Source organism: Penaeus vannamei, chromosome 19 (genome assembly GCF_042767895.1).
Source record: "Penaeus vannamei isolate JL-2024 chromosome 19, ASM4276789v1, whole genome shotgun sequence".
Classification (NCBI taxonomy): Eukaryota; Metazoa; Arthropoda; class Malacostraca; order Decapoda; family Penaeidae; genus Penaeus; species Penaeus vannamei.
This window is the reverse complement of record NC_091567.1, coordinates 39,266,439-39,290,438: the sequence shown is the minus strand read 5'-3', so window position 1 is coordinate 39,290,438 and position 24,000 is coordinate 39,266,439. Positions and strand designations below refer to the sequence as shown.

The following is a 24,000-nucleotide window of genomic DNA, read 5'->3' as shown; positions in this document are numbered from 1 at the left end:
CGTTTTGGGTGTTTTTTTTTTTTTTTTTTTGTTATTGTTATGATGATGACGACGATTTTTCAAAATTGTTTTTTATTATGATGATTGTTATTATGTTACTGTTTCCAATTATGATGATGATTGATGATGATGATGATTATTATTATTGTTTTATTATTATTATCATCATCATCATTATTATTCAGTGATTTCAAACGATTCTCGTAATTTTCTATACTTTCTATCGCTCGTTCTATCCTCTTTTTCTTCTTTCACTCGCTCTTTCTCCCTCTCCTTCTTCCTCCCTCTCTATCCCATCTTTACTTCCCCTATCCTGCCCCATTTCCCACGACAGAAGTTTCAAATTCAAATTACTCTTTTATTCAGACCCATTTTTTATCCCGTAGAGTCAGCCTAATAGCCGATAAATAGAAAAAGGGGAAGAAGAAGAAAAATAGAGAATAAATGAAGGAAAAAAAGAAAAAGGAGGAGGAGGAGGAGGAGAAAAAAAAGAGGAAGAAATCGTTAGAGTGGGAAGGGGGGAAAAAAGTTTCTCAACTCTTTAAAAACTCTTTAAAAAAAATAATCGTTAAATGGGAAGTCAGACTTGTGTCCTTCCCCCCCTCCCCCTCCCTCCCCCACCCCCACACCACTTTTTTGGCGTTTCCGGTCTCTTTAAATGACTTTTTTTTTTAAGGAATGACGGGAATGGGAATGGGAATCGGAAGCGTTTTAAAGGCGTTGTAAGGAATTTCAGGATGTGTTGTTGTTGTCGTTGTTGTTGTTGTTGTCGTTATTACCGTATATTTTGGGTTTGTTTGTTTGTTTATTGATTGGTTTGGTTTAAATGTTTTTTTGTAGCTGTTTGTTTATTTGTTTGTCATCATTTGTTTATTTGTTTTAAAGGTTTTTTGTTCTTTTTCGTTGTCGTTACCGTTTATTTGTTTGTTTTCTGTTGATTTGTGTTTGTTTGTTTTAGCTTTTTGATTTGTATTGCGTCATTCCATTTCTATTTTGATGAGCCGGATATAGATTTGGTCACGTGATTGCAGTCAGAAGAGTTACGTAATGTATGTTTTGCTTCTTCTTCTGCTTCTTTCTCGTCTTCTTCTTCTGCTTCTTCTTTCTCGTCTTCTTCTTCTGCTTCTTCTTTCTCGTCTTTTTCTTCTGCTTCTTCTTTCTCGTCTTCTTCTGCTTCTTCTTTCTCGTCTTCTTCTGCTTCTTCTTTCTCGTCTTCTTCTTCTGCTTCTTCTTCTGTTTCTTCTTTCTCGTCTTCTTCTTCTTCCTCATCGTCATTATCATCTTCTTCTTCTTCCTCTTCTTTTTAATACACCTTGTCGCGAGTGATCGAGTTGGGGTCATTCCACACCCGAGACTCGCGTGTGCCAGGGAGTGCCAGTTCGGTGCCTTACTCCCGTGAAGTGTGGGTAGGTCGGGAATGGGTGTATGAGTCGGATTTATCTTGCTGTTTTATTCTTATTTTTCTTTTCTTTTCTTTCTTTTTTCTTTTTTCTGAATTTTCTTTCTTTTTCTTTTTCTTTTCTTTCTTTTTTGTTTTTTCTTCTTTTTCTTTCTTTTTCTTTTCTTCTTTTTTTTCTTTCTTCTTTCTTTCTGTCTTTTTTCTTTCTTTCTTTTCTTTTTTTCTTTCTTTTTTTGCGGTATTACGTAGGTTCGGGTCTTGTGGATTTTGTTTGTATTTTGTTTAAAAGTCGTCTTTGGGTAGGGTCGTTTCTTGTGGTCTTGTTCTTTGATTGTTTCTATTTTTTTCTTTTTTGTCGTCATGTTGGGTCATTTTTTTGTGGATTTTGCGGTTTGTTTCTTCTTCTTAAGTCGTTGGTAAGTATGGTCGGTTCTTGTTGATGTTTTTATTTGTTTGTTACCTTTTTTCAGTTGTTTTTTGCTTTTATCTGAAGTATTTGTAGGGAAGGTAGGTAAGATTTTTTTTTCGTTGTTTTTGTTATTTTTATTTTCAAGTTTATATTATATAGTCTTATTTACAGTTACAGATTTCATGTAATGTGAATTGTTTCTATTTCTCCAAATTTGCATGTATAGATTCCATTTTTTTGTTTACTTTCTCATTTTTAGTGCTGTTTTTTTTTTAAGTTTTAGATTTGTTGCCAAGTACTAAGTTACAAATCCAGGTCAGAGGTCACCGGTGCCTTTTCCACTCGGACGACCCTCCCCCTCGGCGCGACCTTTCCGCCTCAGTGACCTTCCCTTTTCCTCGCCACAGCTGCTGCAGGCTTTGGGCGGAGTTTAGAGTCCCGGATGGTGACCGGATGGCAACAGATGGCGGAAGGAGGTAAAGGCGGCCTCCTCGTCCGGATGATGAGGCGATGCAAGGGGTGGATTTGGTGTTTGCTTTGGTGGTGATGACCTGGCCGTGTACTGGTGATGACCTTGCCATGTTGGTGGTGACTTACCATGTTGGTGATGACGTCATGCTGTACAGATGACTAGCCATGCTTTACTGGTGATGACCTTGCCATGTTGGTGGTGACTTACCATGCTTTACTGGTGATGACGTCGTGCTGTACAGATGACTTGCCATGTTGGTGGTGACTTACCATGTATTGGTGTCCTTGCCATGTTGGTGGTGACTTACCATGCTGTACTGCTGATGACCTTGCCATGTTGGTGATGACTTACCATGCTTTACTGGTGATGACTTACCATGCTTTCCTGGTGATGACCTTGCCATGTTGGTGATGACTTACCATGCTTTACTGGTGATGACGTCATGCTGTACAGATGACTTGCCATGTTGGTGATGACCTGCTGTACTCGTGGTAACCTGATGACTTACACGTGGCGACTGACGAACGTGTACGGGTGTATGAGGGCTTATGGACTACTAACCCTGTGTGTATTTGCCGTCGGTCTGTTCTTGGCTGCGACTAACATGACTTGTGCCTCCTGTGTGGGTTGTGTATTAATTGCATCAGTTAACGTGTTCTTGTCACTTCTCTTTCCTTTTTCTTTTTCTTGTTTCTTCTTTATTCTATTTTTTTTTTTTTAATCCTTGTGTTCATTTACGCATGTTTTTTTTTCTTATCTTCACTTTTCTTTACTTTTCATTTTCTTTTTTTGTTTTATTCTGTTCTTCGTTTAACCCTTGAATTAGTTTAAACTTTTTTTCTTATTTTCTTTCTCTCTTTCTTTCTTTCTTTTGCCGACTTATTGTGGATGCTGTCCATTTCTTTTCTTCTTGCTCTCCCTTTCTTTCTTTTCGTTTCGTTTAACCCTTTGCATTATTCTGTTTCCATTCTTATTGCGGGGTTTCTCTGTCCAATGAAGCATCGATATAAAGAATACAGTTTCATAAATCTGGCTTTGCTGATAGAAAATGAAATAAAGTCGATGATAAATGATTGCCAACACACACACACACACACAAAAGTAAAACACTTCACGAAAGCTTTTGTTATATTTACATGAAAAAATAAAAAATAAAAATAAAATAAATAAATAAATAAAATCACTTCACGAAAGCTTTTGTTATATTTACATGAAAAAGCAAAAAAAAAAAAAAAATAATAATAAATAAATAAATAAATAAATAGATAAAATAAAAAATCACTTCACGAAAGCTTTTGTTATATTTACATGAAAAAGCAAAAAAAAAAAAAAAAAATCACTTCACGAAAGCTTTTGTTATATTTACATGAAAAAATAAAAAATAAAAATAAAATAAAAAATAAAAAAATAAAAAATCACTTCACGAAAGCTTTTGCTATACTTACACGAAAAAGCAAAAAAAAAAAATAAAAAAAATAATAAATAAATAAATAAATAATAATAATAATAAAAAATCACTTCACGAAAGCTTTTGTTATATTTACATGAAAAAGCAAAAAAAAAAAAAAAAAAAATCACTTCACGAAAGCTTTTGCTATATTTACACGAAAAAGCAAAAAAAAAATAAATAAATAAATAATAATAATAATAAAAAATCACTTCACGAAAGCTTTTGTTGTATTTACGGTTAAGTTTCGAAAATCTATGTCAGTTTAGTTTGTCATTTTCCTCTCCCGTGTTCCCGAACAGTATCCGATATATTGACTTTCCACTTTAAAAAAAAAGAGAGATTGATAGATAGATAGATTAATAAACGATGATGAAAAGAGATAAAAAAAAACTGAAAGACGTGTATTTTGGTTCGTGATTGATGTTCAAAGTTGAGAAAGAAGGGTTGGAGGAGTGGGAAGAAAGGGGTAAAGGTGGGGTGGGGTGTGGGGGTGGGGGTGGGGGGGAGTCTCGTTTGCCGGGTCCGTGTCGCTCAGCGTCTTCTGGAATATTCTTAGGCCCGTTTTCTTCATCTTTAGTTTTGTTGTTGTTATTATTTTTGTTATTCTTGGTTTCCCTTTTTTTCTTTTTTTTTCTACGATGTCCTTATTTTTTTCTTCTTTTTTTCTTTTTTCTTCGTACTTTTTTTTTTACCATTCTCACTTGTTTCCTTGTATTCCAGTCACTAGTCTCTATCACTAATTCTTTTCTATTAGGATTTCTCTTCTCTCTCTCTCTCTCTCTCTCTCTCTCTCTCTCTCTCTCTCTCTCTCTCTCTCTCTCTCTCTCTCTCTCTCTCTCTCTCTCTCTCTCTCTCTCTCCATTCTCCTTAACTTCTCTTTATTCTCCGCAGGAAGTCATCCTCCCACTCTTTCTTTTTCTATTTTTTCTTTTCTTCCTCCTTCTCTTCGCACGCTGTTTGAGCTAACCAAGTCCTCGTCATGAACACGTCCGTCTCTGGCGCCGCGGAACGAATCCAGCTCGTGCGCGGTGCCAAGGAGACCGCGTGTGGCTTGCCTGGCCTGGCTTTTTTTTTTTTTTTTTTTTTTTTTTGTCGTCTTTCGAGCGCCGGCTGTCGTGAGTGGATCCGCGAGTGGGTGTTTTAAGTGGGGTGTTTTGAGGAGGGGTGCACGCGGCCACGCCGTGAAGCCTCCGCGAATGATGTATGTGCGCGCGCGTGTGTGTGTGCGTGCGTGTGTGTGTTTGTCTGTCTGTCTGTGTTCATACAGTATGATGTGAGAGTTTTTGTTATACATTTTCGTATGCATGTCAGGGAAGCATTGTCGTTCCCTTGCAACAAGAGTTTACCCTGACAGATTGAAGGAACCTTATACAGTCAACTGTCTCTTTCTACTATACAGCTTGAAGATGAAACGAGCGCGCGCGCGCTCGCATTTGTTCTGGAATCAATAGGGAAGAAGCGACTGGAGAAGCTCCCTTCTGTTTCCCTTTCGGGGAATTGCTTTAAGGGCTGCTGCAGGGGGGGGGGGGGGCTAGCTACAAGGGAGTGAGTCACACGCGCACTCACTCACTCACTCATTCAAACACACACACGCGCGCGCGCAAACACATATTTTCCATCTTACTTTCTTAGTGAAAGTGACCGTGGTGCCATTTTGGTAGGCACTGGAAACGCAGTGCGGGTACGGCGTGCGAAAAAGCACGGGAAAAAATGGAAGAAAGAAAAAGAAAAAAGAGAGAGAGAGAAAAAGTATATATATATATATATATATATATATATATATATATATATATATATATATATATATGTATATATATATATATATATGTATATATATATATATGTATATATATATATATGTATATATATATATATGTATATATATATATATGTATATATATATATATATATATATATATATATATATATATATATATATATATATATATATATATATATATCTATATATATAACATAGAGATCAAGAAATAAGCTATGGGCGTCTGGAAGGAGGAAGTGGAAGAGGGAACGGGAGGAGGAGGGTAGGGGAGGGAGGTGGAGGAAGGAGGGAGGTAGAGGTGGAGGGAAGGGGAGGGTAAGAGGTGGAGGAGGAAGTGAAGGAGGGGAGGAGAGAAAGTGAAAGATGAGGGAGGTAGGAGAGGAAACGAGGAGGAGGAGGAAGGAGGGAGAAAAGAAGGAAGAAGGATGGAGGTGAAGGGATAGATGGATGGATAGATAGATCGAGAGAAAGATGGATAGATAGATCGAGAGGAAGATGGATAGATATAGATAGATGGAAAGATTTATAGAGATATATTGTAGAGAGATGGAGAGATGGAGAGAGATATGTACTATAGATAGGTGGAGAGATAGACGCATAGATAGCTGAACAAGCAGATGGATTGATAGATAGAGAGATAGAGGGATGAATAGATAAATAGGTTAATAGACTGATAGGGAGGCAGATGGATAAGCAGATGGCTAGATAGATGAATAGGTAGAGGAACAGTTGGATAGATAAATAGATAGATAGATAGATAGATGGAGTGTTAGGTGGAGAGATGGATATATAGACGGAAAGATGGACGAATAGACAGATGGATAGATAGACGGACATATAGACGGACAGGTAAATGGGTAGATAGATAGATAGACGAACAAGTGGATGGAGAGAGGCGGGGATGGCAGGTGGGCGGGAATCGTGGGCGGAGCGATGTATGTAACCGCGACTCTTATTTACTCTTTCGGGAGTTTGATGTCTTGTCTGTGTATTTTTTTCGTCTCGCTCTCTCTTTCTCTTTCTCTCTCTTTCTCTTTCTATCTTTCTCTCTTTCTCTTTCTCTTTCTCTTTCTCTCTTTCTCTCTCTCTTTCCTTCTTTCTTTCTCTCTCTCTCTCTCTCTCTCTCTCTCTCTCTCTCTCTCTCTCTCTCTCTCTCTCTCTCTCTCTCTCTCTCTCTCTCCTCTCTCTCTCTCTCTCTCCTCTCTCTCCTCTCTCCTCTCTCCTCTCTCCTCTCCCTCTCTCTCCTCTCCCTCTCTCTCCTCTCTCCTCTCCCTCTCTCTCTCTCTCTCTCTCTCTCTCTCTCTCTCTCTCTCTCTCTCTCTCTCTCTCTCTCTCTCTCTCTCTTTCGCACATGGCAACGGCTGCAATAGATTCGCTCCGACAAACTCGATACAAAAATAAGTCGCGTGGAAGAGAAGAGAACTCGCCGCCCTTGTCGACAGCGTGTCCTCCTGCTCTGCTTCGTCCTCTCTTTTCTCTCTTTTCTCTTTCACTCTTTCTTTTTTTCTCTCTTTCTTTCTTTTTTTCTTTTCTTTTTATCTTTCTCTCTCTTTCTTTCTTTCTTTCTTTTTTTCTTTTTTTCTTTCTTTCTTTCTTTCTTTTTTTCTTTCTTTCTTTCTTTCTTTCTTTCTTTCTTTCTTTCTTTCTTTCTTTCTTTTCTTTCTTTCTTTCTTTCTTTCTTTCTTTCTCTCTTTCTCTCTTTCTCTCTCTCTCTCTCTCTCTACCCCCTCTCCCTTCCTCCCTCCCTCTCTCCCTCTCTCCTCATATTTTCCCCCTCTACCTTCCCCTCTCACTCACCTCTCCCTCTCCCTTTCCCTTCCCCCTCTCCCTCCCTTCCCTCTCCATCTCCCTCTCCCTCTCCCCTACCCTCTCCTTCTCCCCGACCCCCTCCTCTTCTCTCCCCTCTCCTCTCCCTCCCTCCCTCTCCTCTCCCTCTCTCCTCATATTTTCCTCCCCTCCAAAGGGTTGAAAAAAAGTCCGCCCTTGTTTTGGGAGCCGAAGCCGTCCGGAGGCTCGCGTTAACTCGGTCATGGCGGCGCGTAACGGGTGGCGATGCGGCCCCGGAAGGCTGCGCGCTCGTGGACTCCTTCTCGGAATTCCCCCGTTTTTTAATCTTTGTTTGTTTGTTGTTGTTTTTTGTTTTGTTTTCTTGGCTTTTTCTTTTTCTTTTCTTATTTTCATTACGTTTTCTTAGTTTTTTGTTTTTATGTTTTCTTGGCTTTCTTATTCTTTTCTTATTTTCATTGCGTTTTCTTTCTTTCTTTCTTTCTTGTTTTGTTTTTTTTCTTGGCATTCTTTTTCTTTTCTTTTTTTTCATTATGTTTTTTTTCTTTCTTGTTTTTTTCATGTCTTTTTCTTTTTTCTTTTCTTATTTTCATTACGTTTTCTTTCTTTTCTTATTCTTTTTTCTTTTTTCTATTTTTTCTGGTGTTTATTTGAGGCTTATTTTTTCTCGAAACCTTTTTTTTCTCTCTCTCTCATGTTTATTTGATTATCCGTTTGTGTCGATGCGGCCGAGGAGGTACATGTTGATGGACTTTTTCTCGGGACCTTCTTTTTTCTTCTTCTTCTTCTTCTTCTTCTTCTTTTTCTTTTTCTTTTTCTTTTTCTTTTTCTTTTTCTTTTTCTTTTTCTTTTTCTTTTTCTTTTTCTTTTTCTTCTTCTTCTTCTTCTTCTTCTTCTTCTTCTTCTTCTTCTTCTTCTTCTTCTTCTTCTTCTTCTTCTTCTTCTTCTTCTTCTTCTTCTTCTTCTTCTTCTTCTTTTTCTTTTCTGTTCTTCTTCTTCTTCTTCTTTCTTTCTTTCTTTCTGGTGATTATTTCTTTTCTTTTCTTTTTTTCTGCTGCTTATTATTTTTTTCTTTTCTTTTCTTTTTTCTTCTTTCTGGTGCTTATTCTTTTTTTCTTTTCTTTTATTTTTTTTTCTTTCTGGTGCGTATGTGATGCTTATTTTTCGTTAAACCTTTTTTCTGATGTTTATTTGATTGTTTGTTTCTGTCGATGCGGCCCGAAGGTAAATTGATAAACTTTTTTTTTTCGAAATCCCTTTTCTTTTTTTTCAGGTGTTCCGATGTTGTTGTTTTTTATTTATTTGTTTGTTTGTTTGTGTGTTTCCTTTTTTCCGATGTTATTATTTTTTATTTGTTTGTTAGTTTATTTTCTTTTTTTCCGATATTCATTTTTTATATTTATTTGTTTGTTTGTATGTTTGTTCTTTACGGGTTTATTAGTGAAACGTGGATTTTTTCCCCTTAGTCTGAATGTTTCTTTTATTATGTTATCACTTTTTTTTCTTAATAATGTGTGCCACGTTTAGCATTTCCTTTTCTTTTTTTATTTTATTTTTTCCTTTACTTTTTTTTTAATAATGTGTGCCTCGTTTAGCATTTCCATTTCTTTTTTTATTTGTTTTTTTCCCTTCACTTTTTTCTAATAATGTGTGCCTCGTTTAGCATTTCCTTTTCTTTTTTTATTTTATTTTTTCCTTTACTTTTTTTTTTAATAATGTGTGCCTCGTTTAGCATTTCCATTTCTTTTTTTATTTGTTTTTTTCCCTTCACTTTTTTCTAATAATGTGTGCCTCGTTTAGCATTTCCTTTTCTTTTTTTATTTTATTTTTTCCTTTACTTTTTTTTTAATAATGTGTGTCACGTTTAGTATTTCCTTTTCTTTTTATTTATTTTTATTTTTTTCCTTTTTTTTAATCTTTCTTTGTGATGTCGATATCGGCGAGGAATGCGTCCGTGTGGGCGGCCGGGTGGCATTGTGTGATATACGATGCTCGGCCTCCGGGATGGAATTTTTATTGGACATTATGGGGTGGGGGGGAGGGAGGGAGAAGGGGGAGGGGAGGGAGGGAAGGGAAGGGGGAGGGTAAAGAGAGGGGGAGAGGGGAGAGAGAGGGATAGGGATAGGGATAGGGATAGGGGGACTGGGAAGGGAAGAGGGAGAGGGAAGGGGAAAAGGGACGGGAGAGAGAGAGGAAAGGGAGAGAAGGGGAGAGGGAAAGGGAAAGGGAGAGAGGGAAGGAGAGTATGAGTAAGCGATTCTCCTTTCCCCAACTCCCTTTTCCCATTTCCTTCCCCCTCCGCCCCCGTCGCGAGACAAGCGAGGCTAAGTGATGGAGCTGGTTTCCCCCTCCCTCTCCTTCCCCCTTATCCTCCCGTCATTTCCCCCCTCATCCCTCCTCCCTTTCCTCTTTCATCCCCCTCACCCTTTCTTCCCTTTCTTCTCCTCCTCCCCTCCTTCCCCTCCTTGCCTTCATTCCCTTTCTTCTCCTCCTCCTCTCCGTCTCCTCCTCCCCTCCTTCCCTTTCTTCCCTTTCCTCTCCTCCTCCCCTTCCTCCCCTTCTACCCCTCCTCCTCCTCCCCTACTTCCCCTCCTCCCCTACTTCCCCTCCGCCCCCTCCTCCTCCCCTACTTCCCCTCCGCCCCCTCCTCCTCCCCCCTCCTCCCTCCTCTCCAACCCCAGCGTTTATCACCACCTGTTGTGATGGGATCGAAGTGGATCGGTGCCTCTGCTTTGCCAGGGGGTGGGTTGTGGGGGGAGGGGGGGGGGGAGTGCCAAGGAAGGGGGGGGGATCAGGGAGAAAGGGTGTGGTGGGGAAGAGAGTGTGGTCGAAGGGAGGTGGGGTTGGAATAGGGCGGGGGGGGGGGTGTAGGAATCCCCGGGGCTTCCCGATAGGTGCCGGAGGGTGGCATCGTGTCACCCCTCCCCCTCCCCCCATCCCCCCTTTCTCTCTCCTCTCCTCCCCCTCTCGGCCGTCTACGTTGGCCCTTCTTGTACGTGCCTGTGGGGCTTCGTAGGTGGCACTCGTCGCCCCCCCCCCCCCCCCCCCCTTCTCTCTCATCTTTCCTCTCCGTTTTTCCCTTTCCTCTTTTCTCCTTCGTCCTCCTCTCTTCTTGATTTCCACTTTTCTCCCTTTCTTCTATTCTTGATATCCATTTCTTTCTCTTGGTTCTTCTCCTTTTAGTTCCCTCTTTTTCTTTTCCTCTCCTCCTTCAATTTTTCCTTCTTCCTGTACCTCTTTCTTCTTTTTTTCCCTGTTCATTCCCTATCTTTCCTACTCTCCTACTCTTTTATTTTTTCCCCTTTCTCTTTCCCCTCTCCCCTTCCCATGCACCTTTCCCTTCCATTCTTCCCTGTATCCCCCTTCCCTTCTTTACTTTACTTCTTCCCCACTTTCTTTCTCACCCTTTCCCATCCGTTCTACCCCTTCCCTTTATTCGATCATCCCCTTCGCTTTCCCTGCATTCCTTCTTCACTCTTTCCCTTTATCCCTATATCCATTCTTCCCTTCTTCCCCTTTCCCTTCTTCCCTTCTTTCTCTGCTTCCCCACTTTTCTTCTTTCCCTTCATTTCTTTATTCCTCTTTCCTTTCATCACTTTATCCGTTTTCCCTCTTTCCGTTCTTCCCTTCTTTCTCTGCTTCCCCACTTCTCTCCTTCCCTTTCAATCCTTTATCCCTCTTTCCCTTCTTCCCTTCTTATCTCTCCCTTTCTACCCTCACTTCCCTCTCCGCCTCGTCGACAGCGCGCCCGCCACCCGTGCATACAGAAACGAAAAAAAAGAAAAAAGAAGAAGAAAAGAAAGAAAGAGAAAAAAAAAAGCAAGACATTCATTAGCCCGTTCTCTTGATCGTCTTTGATGAGCAGGAGGCGACGATCCGGACCCTGATCAACTGTTTCTGCGTCGTCGTCGTCAGAGGAGGAGGAGGAGTCAGAGGAGGAGGAGGAGGAGGAGGAGGAGGAGGAGGAGGAGGAGGAGGAGGAGGAGGAGGAGGAGGAGGAGGAGGAGGAGGAGTCAGCGTCAGAGGAGGAGGAGGAGGAGGAGGAGGAGGAGGAGGAGGAGGAGGAGGAGGAGGAGGAGGAGGAGGAGGAGGAGGAGGAGGAGGAGGAGGAGGAGTCAGAGGAGTCAGCGTCAGAGGAGGAGGAGGAGGAGTCAGCGTCAGAGTCAGCTGTTTCTGCGTCGTCGTCAGCGTCAGAATCAGCGTCAGCGTCAGAGTCAGAGTCAGAGTCAGCTGTTTCTGCGTCGTCGTCAGAGTCAGAGTCAGAGTCAGCTGTTTCTGCGTCGTCGTCGTCAGAGTCGTCGTCAGCGTCAGAGTCAGCGTCAAAGGGCTTCCTGGCAGGGTGCACGCGAGCTTGGCTGTCATTAGGATTGTTAAGAAGAGGATATTGATGTTTAGTTTGGGGGGATGGGGTGGGTGGGGGGATAGGGGAGGATGGGGGGGACGGAGGGATGGGGACGTTATGTGTGTGATTGTGTGTTTGTTTGTTTGTGTGTGACTGTGTGTGTGCTTGTTTGTGTGTGTGTGTGTGTGTATGTTTGTTTGTGCGTGTGTGTGTGTTTGTTTGTGTGAGTGTGTTTGTGTGTGTGTGTGTGTGTGTGTGTGTGTGTGTGTGTGTGTGTGTGTGTAAGTGAGAGGAAGGGAGGGAGGGAGGGAGAGAGGGAGGGAAGTAGGGTAAGAGAAAGAGAGAGTTGGAAAGGGAGAGAGAAAAGAGAGAGAGAATTAGTATCATGCGTTTCCTTTCATCTCTCTTTTAGTTTCCTCTAATTTTTAGTGTGCCAGAATTATCGTCTTCTTTCCATTCGCAATCACACGGGCATCTTGCATAACGTATTTCATTGATGGTTTGCAGAGAATGGGAAAGGAAAGATGAAGATTTAGGAAGGGGAAAAAAAAAAGTTAAAATGGGAATACTGCTTTTGTAATTTGAAATGTGTGTGTGTGTGTGTGTGTGTGTGTGTGTTTGAGTGTGTGTACGTGTGTCTGTCTGTCTGATTGCATGTGAGCCTGCGTGTGTGTGTGTGTGCGTTTGTGTCTGTGAGTGTACAAAAGGCAGAACGTGAGAGTAAAGGAAAAGCAGAAAATGAAAAGAGAAAAAAAAAGAGAATGAAAACTGTCTGGGGAACGTGACGTGATTGTCATCTCGTGACGTTGATGGATGAACGGCTTTTTTCGTTCTTTTGTGTTCCGTGTTTCTCTTCGTTTCTTTCTTTTTTTCATTTTTACGTTGTTCTGTTTCATTTTTGCCCTTTTTTCTCAGAGAGGGATGGGTGGAAAGGGAATGGATAAAAGATGGAGATAGGAAAACAGGGAGAGAGAGAGAGAAAGAGGGAGAAATAAAGAGAGAGAGAGAGGGAGAAATAAAGGAAGAGATAGAGAGAGGGAGAAATAAAGAGTCGACGAGTCAGAAAGTGAGTGAGAGGAAAAGGTAAAGACAAGAAAATATTTAAATACAAAAAGCGAAAACAAACACCCACGAAAAGCAATCACCAAATGAGACAAATAAACCGACTAAAACACCAAAGCGACATATCCTGAAGGGAAGGTCCGCCCACACCCGCCCGGCCTTCCTCCTCTTCCTCTTCCTTCTTCTCCTTCTTTTTTTTTTCTTCTTCTTCTTCTTCTCCTTCTTCTTCTTCTTCTTCTTCTTCTCCTCGTCCTCCTTCTTCTTCTCCTCGTCCTCCTCGTTCTTCTCCTCCTCCTCCTCCTCTTTCGCTCTCTCTCTCTCTATCTCTCTCTCTATCTCTCTCTCTCTCTCTCTCTCTCTCTCTCTCTCTCTCTCTCTCTCTCTCTCTCTCTCTCTCTCTCTCTCTCTCTCTCTCTCTCTCTCCCCCCCTCCCTCCCTCTCCCTCTCCCTCTCTCTCTCTCTCTCTCTCTCTTCCTCATCCCAACCCGGCAGTTCATCTCGCGTGCAGGATGCTTAACAGACCGAGATGACTAATTAGTATGCGAAATGGACCCGCCGAGGGGAGAGGTGGGCGGTGGGCGGGTAGAGGATGGGTGGGTGGGCGGGTAGAGGATGGGTGGGTGGGTAGAGGATTGGCGGGTGGGCGGGTAGAGGGTGGGTGGGTGGGCGGGTAGAGGATGGACGGGTGGGCGGGTGGGCGGATAGAGGATGGGTGGGTGGGCGGGTAGAGGATGGGTGGGTAGAGGGCGGATGGGCGGCCGACCGGAATGGGCTTTCAGAATGATCCTTTGAGAATCTTCCTCTTAAAAGCTCTTCTTTGGATGCTGTGTGACGCGGCGCATGCTGTGTAAAAAAGTCGCTTGCTGGCCTGGCCGTCGGGGGATTTTTAATTTCCCTCTTGTCACTCTAGGGTTGCTTAATTATTGGCTTAATTTTGTTAGTTTGAGTGATCTTGCCATTGTAGAATTCTTTTTTTTTTATCCTAGATTTTTATTTTTATTTTTGTCATGGTAGAATACTTTTTTATCCTAGATTTTCTTTTTTCTTTTTGTCATTGTAGAATACTTTTTTAACCTAGGTTTTCTTTTTCTTTTTGTCATTGTAGATTACTTTTTTTTGTCCTTACTTTTTATGCTTGTTTTGTAATTGTAGTTTTTTTCTGCTGGTATTTTTTAAATTTCTGCTGTCACTTTAGGAAACTGATTTTTATGTTTTAATTTCTGCTGTCGTTTTAGGCATTTTATTCTTACCTTTTTGTTGATTTTTTGTTGTTATTTAGTGATGTTCTTCTTATGTGACTGGAATTAATTATATATTTTTTAGGCAAATGAGGTCAATGTTTCCTCGTTTCTTTTTTTTTTAGTAACGAACTAATTATATATATTTATGTAATTGTTTTCTAGTTTGTTTTTTTATTTTCTCTTCTGCCCGTGTTTTATTATTATTTATTTATTTATCTCTGTTTCCTCACTCTCTTTCACACTCCCATTACACCCGCTACCACTCACTCTCTCATGGGTGACCCTCACTCGAACCCCTCACTCACCTCTAACCCCCTCACTCACGCCCCTCTCTAACGCCCCACACTCGAACCCCTCACTCACGCCCCTCACTCGAACCCCTCACTCACGCCCCTCACTCGAACCCCTCACTCACGCCCCTCACTCGAACCCCTCACTCTCGCCCCTCACTCGAACCCCTCTCTGACGTCCCTTTCTAACGCCCCTCTCTAACGCCCCTCTCTAACGCCCCTCTCTTTTCCTCCTCCTCCCGCAGGCCTGAGCTTCAACCTGTCGGCGGTGCAGGGGAAGGCCTCCGCCGGCGCCAAGACCGTGGGTTCCTTCTTCTCGTCGGCGTTCAGCAAGGCCGGCGCCAGCGTCAAGGAAGCCAGCAGCAAGATCAAGGAGAGCGTCGAGAAAAACGTGAGTGTTCGGTGTTGTTGTTGTTGGGGTTGGTGGGGGTGGGGATGTTGGAGGAGGAGGAGGGGAAAGAGAGAAAAAATATGAGTCTTGTTGGTGGTGGTGTTGTTGTTGTTGTTGGAGGAGGAGGAGGGGGAGGAGAGAAAAAACGTGAGTGTTGGTGGAGCTGTTGTTGTTGGTGGTGGTGGTGGGGATAGTGTTGTTGGAGGAGGAGGAGGAGGAGGAGGAGGGGAAGGAGAAAAAACGTGAGTGTTGGTGGAGCTGTTGGTGTTGTTGGTGGTGGGGGTGTTTTTGTTGGAGGAGGAGGGGGAGGGGAGGAGGAGGAGGAGGAGAAAGGGAAGGAGAGAAAAAACGTGAATGTTGGTGGAGCTGTTGTTGTTGGTGGTGGTGGGGGTGTTTTTGTTGGAGGAGGAGGGGGAGGGGGGAGGAGGAGGAGGGGAAGGAGGAGGAGGAGAAAGGGAAGGAGAGAAAAAACGTGAGTGTGGGTGGAGCTGTTGGTGGTGGTGGTGGTGGTTGGGGTGGGGGTGTTGGAGGAGGAGGAGGAGGAAGAGGAGGGGAAGGAGAGAAAAAATGTGAGTGTTTGATGATCTAGTTGGCGGTGGTGTTGGGGCAGAAAGAGGAGGAGGACGAGGAGGAGAAGAACAAGAACAAGAAAAAAAAATGTGTGTTGTTTGAGGAGGAGGAGGAGGAGGAGAGAAAACGCGAGTGTTGTTGTTGTTGTTCGAAGAGAGCGTCGAGAAGAATGTTAGTGTTGTTGTAGTTGTTGTTGGTGTTGCTGGAGAGCGTTGAGAAAAAGGTGTGTTCGGGGAAGCTTTTTGTTCTTTGTTTTTTTTCTTTTTTTCTTTGTAGGATAACATCGAGAAAAAAAGCGTAAGTGTCGTTGTTGTTGATGTTGTCAGAGGAAATCGTCTAGAAAAAAAGTTGTTCTTGAAGTTATTGTTGCTGCTGTTAGGGAACATTGTTATGTTGTTGTTGCTGTTAGAGGAGAGCGAGAGAGGGGGTTGAGAAGAGGGAGGGAGAAGGAGAGAAGAAGGACGGGGAGAAGTGGAAGAAGTAAGGAGAAAAGGAAGGTGAGGGGGGAGGGGGAGGGGGAAGGAAGGGATGGGGTGAGAGAAAAGAATGAGTGGGAAGAGCAAGAAGAAAGTGGGATGAGAAGAGGAAGAAGAAGGGAGAGAACGAAAAGAGGAAGAGGAAGGGAGAGAACGAAAAGAGGAAGAAGGGAGAGAACGAACGAACCTTGAGCCCTGTTGGTCCGCAGGTTCTCAGGCGGATAATTACACGAACGCTTTGTCTCGGATCCATAGCTTAGCGGATCAAGGCGGTAGGAGGGGGGCGGGGGTCAAGGGGTCAAGGGTCAGTATGCAGGTCAATCCTAGTCGGTGAATTTATGGGGGAAAGGGAGAGGGTGGAGGGGGAGGGGGATGGGAGGGAGGGAGAGGGTGGAGGGGATGGGAAGGAAGGAGAGGGTGGAGGGGAAGGGGAGGGTGGAGGGAAGGGGATGGGAGAGAGGAACGGAGGAGGGAGAGGGTGGAGGTGAGGGGGATGGGAAGGAGGGAGAGGGTGGGGGGGAGGGAGGAAGGGGAGGAGGGAGAGGGTGGAGGGGAGGGAAGTAGAAGGTGGAAGGGAAGGGGAGGGGAGGGGGAGGGAGAGGGTGAAGGGGAGGGAGAGGGTGGAGGGGAAGGAGGAAGGGCGGTGGTCTCAATGGCGGTCTCATCCGCACTTCCCGCTTACCTGTCGATCTGGATTGAGTGCAAGGAGAGAGGGAGAGGAGAAGTAGAAGAGAGATGAGGAGAAGGAGAGGGGAAGGGAAAGGGAGAAGCAGAAGAGGATTGAGGGGGAGGAGAGGAGAAGTAGAAGAGAGATGAGGAGAAGGAGAGGGGAAGGGAAAGGGAGAAGTAGAAGAGGATTGAGGGGGAGGAGAGGAGAAGTAGAAGAGAGATGAGGAGAAGGAGAGGGGAAGGGAAAGGGAGAAGTAGAAGAGGATTGAGGGGGAGGAGAGGAGAAGTAGAAGAGAGAGATGAGGAGAAGGAGAGGGGAAGGGAAAGGGAGAAGAGGGGAAGTGGAAGAGGGCTTTGGGTGAAGGAACAGGATAGGAGGTTGAGGGAGAGAGAGAGAAGAATGAGAAATAAAAGAGACAAGGGAGGGAACGAGATGGAAGGGACAGGGAGAAGAGAAGTGGAAGAGGGACGAGGGAAAGAAACAGGATAAGAGGGAAAGGGGAGAGGAGAGGAATGTAAAATAGACTAGGTAAGAGGGAAAGGGAGAAGGAAGAGGAGGAGTAAGAAGGGAAGAAGGAGGAGGACGAGAAAGATGAAGGAGAGACAGTTGAGGAAGAGGAAAAGGGAAAAAGAAGGAGGAGGAAGAGGGAAACGAACAAGAAGAGAGGGAGGAGGAGAAAGAGAAGGAAGAACAGGTTGAGGGAAGGTGAAAGAAGTGTCAAAAAAAAAAAAAGAGGAATGAATGCGAGTCGCATGCGGCGCCTCCTTCAGGCCTCCCCGGGCATGCGTGACGGCGGGGCATCCATCCCTGCCGTCTTCGGAGGGCGCCATCGACCCGCCTTCGTACCCTGGCGCCGGGTGGGGGCGTGGGGCGTGGGGCTGGGGGGAGGTGATGGTGGGGTGAGGGGTGTAGGGGGGTGTAAATGAGGTCTGGAATGACTTGCAAGCGAAAAAAAGGAAAAGAAAAGGAGAGAAAAACAGGACAGGAATAAGGGGTACGTTGATAAGTTATTTGGGACTTGTGAGAGAGAGAGATAGGGAGAGAGAGAGAGGGAGAGAGAGAGAGAGAGAGAGAGAGAGAGAGAGATAGATAGATAGAGAGAGAGAGAGAGAGAGAGAGAGAGAGAGAGAGAGAGAGAGAGAGAGAGAGAGAGAGAGAGAGAGAGAGAGAAGGAACAGGATAAGAAGTTGACCTTGGGTGGATTTGTTTTTGTTATATTTTTTTTCTAGAGGGTTTTGTTAGAGAAAGTCAGCCTCTTCTAAAAAAAAAATCTGGTATATTTCGCGCCCAGAATTTGTTTTCTTCCCGCGATCCTAATCTTTTTAAGGCGGCTGTCAAGTGTAGCGATTTCAAGGTCGTCCGTTAACTCTGGGACTCTGCTAGAATTAGAAACGGTCTTTTAGAGTTTTTTTTTTAGTTTTTTTCCCATTTGTTTACTATAGTTTTAGGAATAATAAGTTTTATGAGCGAAAATGTGTTTAATGGTATTCGGCCTGTCAGTAATGATAGTCGATGACGGTCATCGCCGTGTATGTATTAATAGAAAAAAAACAGTGAAATGAATGTAGAAATGGGATGAATGAAATAAATATCATAGAATTAAACAGTGAAATGAATGTAGAAAAGGGATGAATGAAATAAATATCATAGAATTAAACAGTGAAATGGACGTAAAAAAGGAATGAATTAAATGAATGACTTTACAATACAAGAGATGTATTTGGCCGGTTTCGAATCTCTCTCTCTCAGAAATGCACACATCAGAGAAACTACAGAGCATATACATGTCAGACGTGGGCTACATTGGTCAACATGAATGCGGTTCAGCGAGAGAAACGCCAATAAACTGCAGGATTTATTTTATTTTTTATTTATTTTTTTTCTTTTTTTTTTCGTTTGCGTCGTTCCGTGGTTAGGAGCAGCGAGGGGAGAGGGGTGTCTGGCCTTCGGAGGTGATTAGCGGCATCATATTTTTCCTTGCTGATGCTGTTGTCGCCGTTATCGTCGTCATCATTATCATCATCGTCATCAATCATCATCGTCATCAATATCAGTCATCATCATCAATCATCATCGTTGTCATTATCATCATCATCATCATCATCATCATCATCAATCAACATCGTCGTCATTATCATCTTCATCATCATCATCAATCATCATCATCATTAATCATTAATCATCATCGTTGTCATTATCATCATCATCATCAATTATCAATCATCATCGTCGTCATTATCATCATCATCATCAATCATCATCGTTGTCATCGTCATCATCATCACTCATCAACATCATCATCATTATCATTATCATTATCATTGTTATTAGTAATGTAGGTGTTGATCTTTCGGTTGTAAAGACGCCCTTCGCCTGTTTTTCTGTAGCGAGAACAGAGAAAGAGAAAGAGAAAGGGGGAGTGGCAGAATTAGAGAAAGAGATGGATAGCTAGAGAAACAGATAAGAAGCAGAGACGGCAAGGGCGCGGGTATAGCACCTTCATCCCACTACTTCGTGAGAGTTGTAAGGGCACGTAAGGTCGGCAATCCCCTATGCTGTACACGGAAGACTCGACCTTACGACACAGTTGCGGAGGTAAACAAACGTTGTTGATTAGAAATATTATGGAAGGTCGGGGATTATGCGTCACGGGAGCGTAAGGACAAAGGGAGAGGAAATTCACCCCTATGGGTGAAGTTCGCTTGCGCCGCGGAAGAAGAGGATGCTATGCCACGGAAGGTCAAGACAGGTCATGAGAACAGAGGTCAAAGTTGGTGAGGGGGATATAGAGGGGGTGGGGGGGCAAGATATCGAGAGCGAGGGAGAGAGGGAGATGTGGCGATATTTAGAGAGAGGGAGAGGGGGGGTAGGGAGAGATGTATTGAGATATAGTTAATGGGGTGGGGGGGTGGGGGAGAGGCAGAGACAGAGAGAAATAGAAAGAGACAGACAGAGAGATATAGAGAAAGAGACAGAGAGCGAGACAATCAGACAGAAAGAGACAGAAGCAGGGAGAGAGAGAGAGGCAGAGACAGAGAAAGAGAAAGAGACAGATAGAAATAGAGAGAGAATTACACAGAAAGGGACAGAAGTAAGGAGAGAGAAAGGCAGAGACAGAGACAAAGAGAAAGAGACACAGATAGATAAAGAAAGAGAAAGAGAGACAATCAGACAGAGGGGGACAGAAGCAGAGATTAAGAAAGCCAGACAGACAGACGGAGACAGAGAGAGAAAGGGAGAAGAGGTCAATCCCCCGGGCGCCAGGAGATCGAGAGACGAACCCCGACAAGAAGGAAAACTTTCTCGTCGTGGGGGTTTCCCTTCTGGGGTTTCCTCGCCCTCGTCTTCTCATCCGTTCTGTTGTTGCTCGTGTTTTTATGTAGTTTTCTTTTGTGTGTCTTTCTGCGAAGGGCGGGTGGGAAAGGAGAAAGGATAAAGGCAGAGGGGGAGGGAGAGGGAGAGGGAGAGGGAGAGGGAGAGATAGAGGGAGAGATAGAGGGAGAGATAGAGGGAGAGATAGAGGGAGAGATAGAGGGAGAGATAGAGGGAGAGATAGAGAGAGAGAGAGAGAGAGAGAGAGAGAGAGAGAGAGAGAGAGAGAGAGAGAGAGAGAGAGAGAGAGAGAGAGGGAGGGAGAGAGAGAGAAAGGGAGGGCGGGAGAGAGAGAGAGAGGGAGAGGGAGAGGGAGAGAATGAAGGCAGGAAGACTGGGAGGAAGGAAGGGAAGAAAGAAAGAAAAAGAAAGAAGGAAGGAAAGAAAAAAAGGCAAAAGAGAGGGAGAAGGGAAGGAGAGGAAGAGCAGGAAGAACGAAAGAACCAGAGAGCGGGTGAGCTTGTACAGCTGCATATCAGTCACGCTGTATCGAACAGCGTCACTTGTGTCACATACATACATTCAATCCCTCCCTCCCTCCCTCTCTCCCTCCCCACACCCCCTTTCTCCCTCCCTCCCTCCCTCCCTCCCCTCACCCCCTTTCTCCCTCCTTCCCTCCCTCCCTCCCCTCACCCCCTTTCTCCTCTCACCCCTCCTTATCTGCCTCTCTCCCTCCCCCTCCCATCTTTACCCCTTCCCCTTCCCCTCCCTTCCCCTACATAAAAGGGGACACAGATGTTTCCCACCCTCTCCCCTCCTCCTTCCTTCCCTCTCCCTTCCTCCTTCCTTCCCTCTCCCTTCCTCCTTCCTTCCCTCTTCCTTCCTCCTTTCTTCCTTCCTCCCTCCCTCTTTTCCTCTCTCATCCTCTTCCTTCCATCCTGCTTCCTCTCCTCTCACCCCTTCTTCCTCCCTCTCTCTCTCTCTCTATCTCTATCTCCATCTCCATCTCTCTCCCCCATCCTCCTTATCTACCTCTCCCCCTCCCCTCCCTTCTCCCTCCCTTCTCCCCTCCCTTTCCCCCTCCCTTCCCCCCTACATAAAAGGGGACACAGATGTATCCCCTTAATTAAGTAGATATTCGCAGCTGTGTCACGTCCCGGCGCAGCAAGCACGGTCCGTATACGTAAGCGCCTTGACGTGGTGCAGCTTTCGGCAGGCAGTTGCGGACACGGTTGCAGATGCCCAGTTGAAAGGGGTCTTGCAGGCGCCGTGGGTGCGGGTCCGTGACGGGGTGTAGCCTGTGTTTCCAATTTTTTTCTTTCTTTTATTTATTTTTTTTGCGATTGTGTTTTTTTCGACTTTGGTGTAGTCTGCGTTTCCAATTTTTTTTCTTTTCTTTCTTTTTTTGCGATTGTGGTTATATATTTTTTTCTCTTTGTATGACTTTTTTGTTTTTGTTGGTTATTCATTTTTGTTGTTGGCTTTGTTTGTTTGGATTATTTATATACTTTTTAATTCATCTCTTTATTTACTTTTTAATTCATCTCTTTATTTACTTTTTTAATTCATTTCTTTGTACGACTTTTTGTTTTGTTGGTTATTCATTTTTGTTGTTGTCATTGTTTGTTTTATTTATTTATATACTTTTCAATACATCTTTTTATTTACTTGGCGTTATGTACACCGATAACTGTATTGAGGCGAATAGATGTTTTGCTTTAGAAATGTTGAAGAAACTGTCGCCATGAGTTGCCAGACGTCGCCACGCCAAAATCCAGGGCAAACACACATCGGTGCCTCGTCTTGCTCCGGTTCCAGAACCAATACGAATAAAACAACTCTAGGTTCTTTCTGGATAGAGGTTGAAATTGCAGTATTATTGACCCATTTTTTTTGTGTGTGTATCGTCGTTGTGTGACGTCACTGAGCCTTAGCACCTTTGTTATTATTTGTTAGTTATTATGATGTTTATTTGTTTATTGCCGTTTTTATTTGTTCATAAAGGCTTACTATTACACCTACAATGTTTATTATAATATTTTTTCTTCACAAAGTGTTACTATGATTTTTTTATATTTATTCATTTTTTTTATTGTTACTTTTTTTTTCTTCTTCATAAAGCCAACCTGTATTTCGTCCCTACCTATGGTAACGCTTCCCCCCCTCCCCGCCCCCTCCCCGCCGCCTCCCCTCCCCCTCCCTCTCCCCCTTAACCTCCCCCTCTCCCTCCCCCTCCCCCGCCCATAGAGGAAAGAATTGATGGCAATGGATTCGTACCTTGCTATTGGGCCTCGAAGCGCGCCCATCGGTTCCTCGCTCCCGGTGAAGGGTGGGCGTTTGAGAGGGGGTTGGGGGTAGTGGGTGGGGGTGGGGGTGGGGGTGGGGAAGGGGAGTCCGACGGCATGGATTGTTTAGTGCGGTTCGGTGCTTTGTCGGTACAGGTCGGTCGGGAGGTTGCTTTTGAAGTCGGGTTGGGAGGTTCGTGCGGGTTGAATTGACGAACCCGCACGGATTGATGGTGTTGTCTTTGTTTGTTTGTTTTGTCTTTATTTTCTCTCTCTCTCTTTTTAATCTTATTAACAGTGCAATTCCGCGTCCGGCCGGATTTCCCCCCGTCTCTCTCTTTCTTTCTTTCTGTCTGTCTCTCTCTTTCTCTCTCTCTTTCTCTCTCTTTCTTTCTCTCTCTCTCTCTCTCTCTCTCTCTCTCTCTCTCTCTCTCTCTCTCTCTCTCTCTCAATTTCTCTCTCTCTCAATTTCTCTCTCTCTCTCTCTCTCTCTCTCTCTCTCAATTTCTCTCTCTCTCTCTCTCTCTCTCTCTCTCTCTCTCTCTCTCTCTCTCTCTCTCTCTCTCTCTCTCTCTCTCTCTCTCTCTCTCTCTCTCTCTCTCTCTCTCTCTCTCTCTCTTGTTCTATTTCACTTCCATTTATAATAGCCTTATAACTATTTTTATCATCGTCATCAACGATCATTTTTTTGTAACCTGCCATTATTGGAGCGAGTTAATGAGGGAGTTGCAAGGGAGGGGAGTATGTTGCGGGGGGGGGGGGTTAGAGGGGTAGGGGAGGGTATGTTGCGGGGGCGGGGGTAAAGGGAAAGGGGTGGGGGAGAGGGAGGGATGTGTGTAGCGGGTGGGGTTTGGGGTGGTAGGGGTGGGGTTGAGGTGGAGGTGGGGAAGGGGGAGGGGAAGAGTGTGGGGTTCAGGGGTTGGAGGGACGGGGTTGTGTGTTGGGGTAGGGGGTAAGTGAGAGGGAGAGAAGGAGGGAAGGGGAGGGAGAGGAGGGAGGGAAAGGGAATGGAAAGGGACAAGGGGTGTGAGGGGTGCGAAAGGAGGGAGGAAGGGGAAGGAAAGAAGGAGGGAAATATGAAGGGAAAGGGACAGGGGGTGTAGGGGTAGGGAAAGGGGGGAGGGGAGAGGGGGGGTAAGAGCGTTTTTGCAACGGTACGTCTTCCTCTCCCAGCTCGTCTCTCGCTCTTTGTAAGGTTTCGTTATTTGCGAGATTTGATTTAATTTTGTTTGTTTTGTTTTTGTTTTGCTATTCGTGTGGCAAAGATTTTTTTTTATCATGTGGGAATATATTGATTTTGAAGGTTGATTTATTTTCATTTTTTTTAAATCATGTGGGAATATATTGTAGGGCTGTTTTATTTCCGGTGTAATTTATTTGTTTGTTTGTTTCGTGAGTTCTTATGTTATGGCGACCGACTTTAATTTATTTGTTTGTTTGTTTGGCTGCTTGGTGTGAGGGGGGTGGGGGGTTCTGGTCGTGAAGAATTGTGGATATGGTGTGTTCTTGTTTGTTTGTTGACATTGTATGTATTTTTGTATTTGATTTCATTTTTTTAGGGTTATGTTTTTGTTTGTTTTATCATAGATATTGATCGCGTTATTGTAAGCGAATTGTTTTGCTCTGTCAATCTATGTATGTATCTATATCTATTTCCCCATCTCTCTTTCTCTCTCTCTCTTCTCTCTGTCTATTTATATATCTATCCATCTATCTCCATCTCTATCCTTCCCTCCCACCCTCCTCTCTCCCAATCCCACTCCCCTTTCCCCTTCCCTCCTCCTTCCTTCCTTTCCTCCTCCCCCCCCACCCCCTCCCTCCCTCCCTCCCGTCTGAGTATCGGTTCTTCCTTATTGACGTTCCCGACACATCCTTTTGTCACGTGACCGCTGGAATTTCCCCCCAGGACCCCTAATGTGTGTTTTCCCCTCAGCCCGAGTCGCGAGCATCGATCCATCCCCTCGGGGTCCATGTCCAGCGGCGGTGGGAAGTGGAGAGGAAGAGGGGAGGGAGTGGTGTTCTGTGTCTTTTTGGTCTTGTTTGTAGTGTGTAGGGGGGGTGGACAG

General features: G+C 44.1%; 1 protein-coding gene across 6 annotated transcripts in view; it reads left to right on the top strand.

The window, feature by feature from the left end:
• The window catches only part of LOC113814986 (Synapse-associated protein 47kD), a 158,931-nt gene that overhangs the window by 30,672 nt on the left and 104,259 nt on the right, over positions 1-24,000 (top strand). For 3 of the 6 annotated variants that reach the window (XM_070134336.1, XM_070134340.1, XM_070134337.1), the window contains exons 4-5: positions 2,216-2,284; positions 14,476-14,621. In XM_070134336.1, the coding sequence (XP_069990437.1) occupies positions 2,216-2,284; positions 14,476-14,621 (215 nt within the window). The remainder of the gene's footprint in view (positions 1-2,215; positions 2,285-14,475; positions 14,622-24,000) is intronic. The other 3 variants (XM_070134338.1, XM_070134341.1, XM_070134339.1) reach the window with 1 other exon arrangement.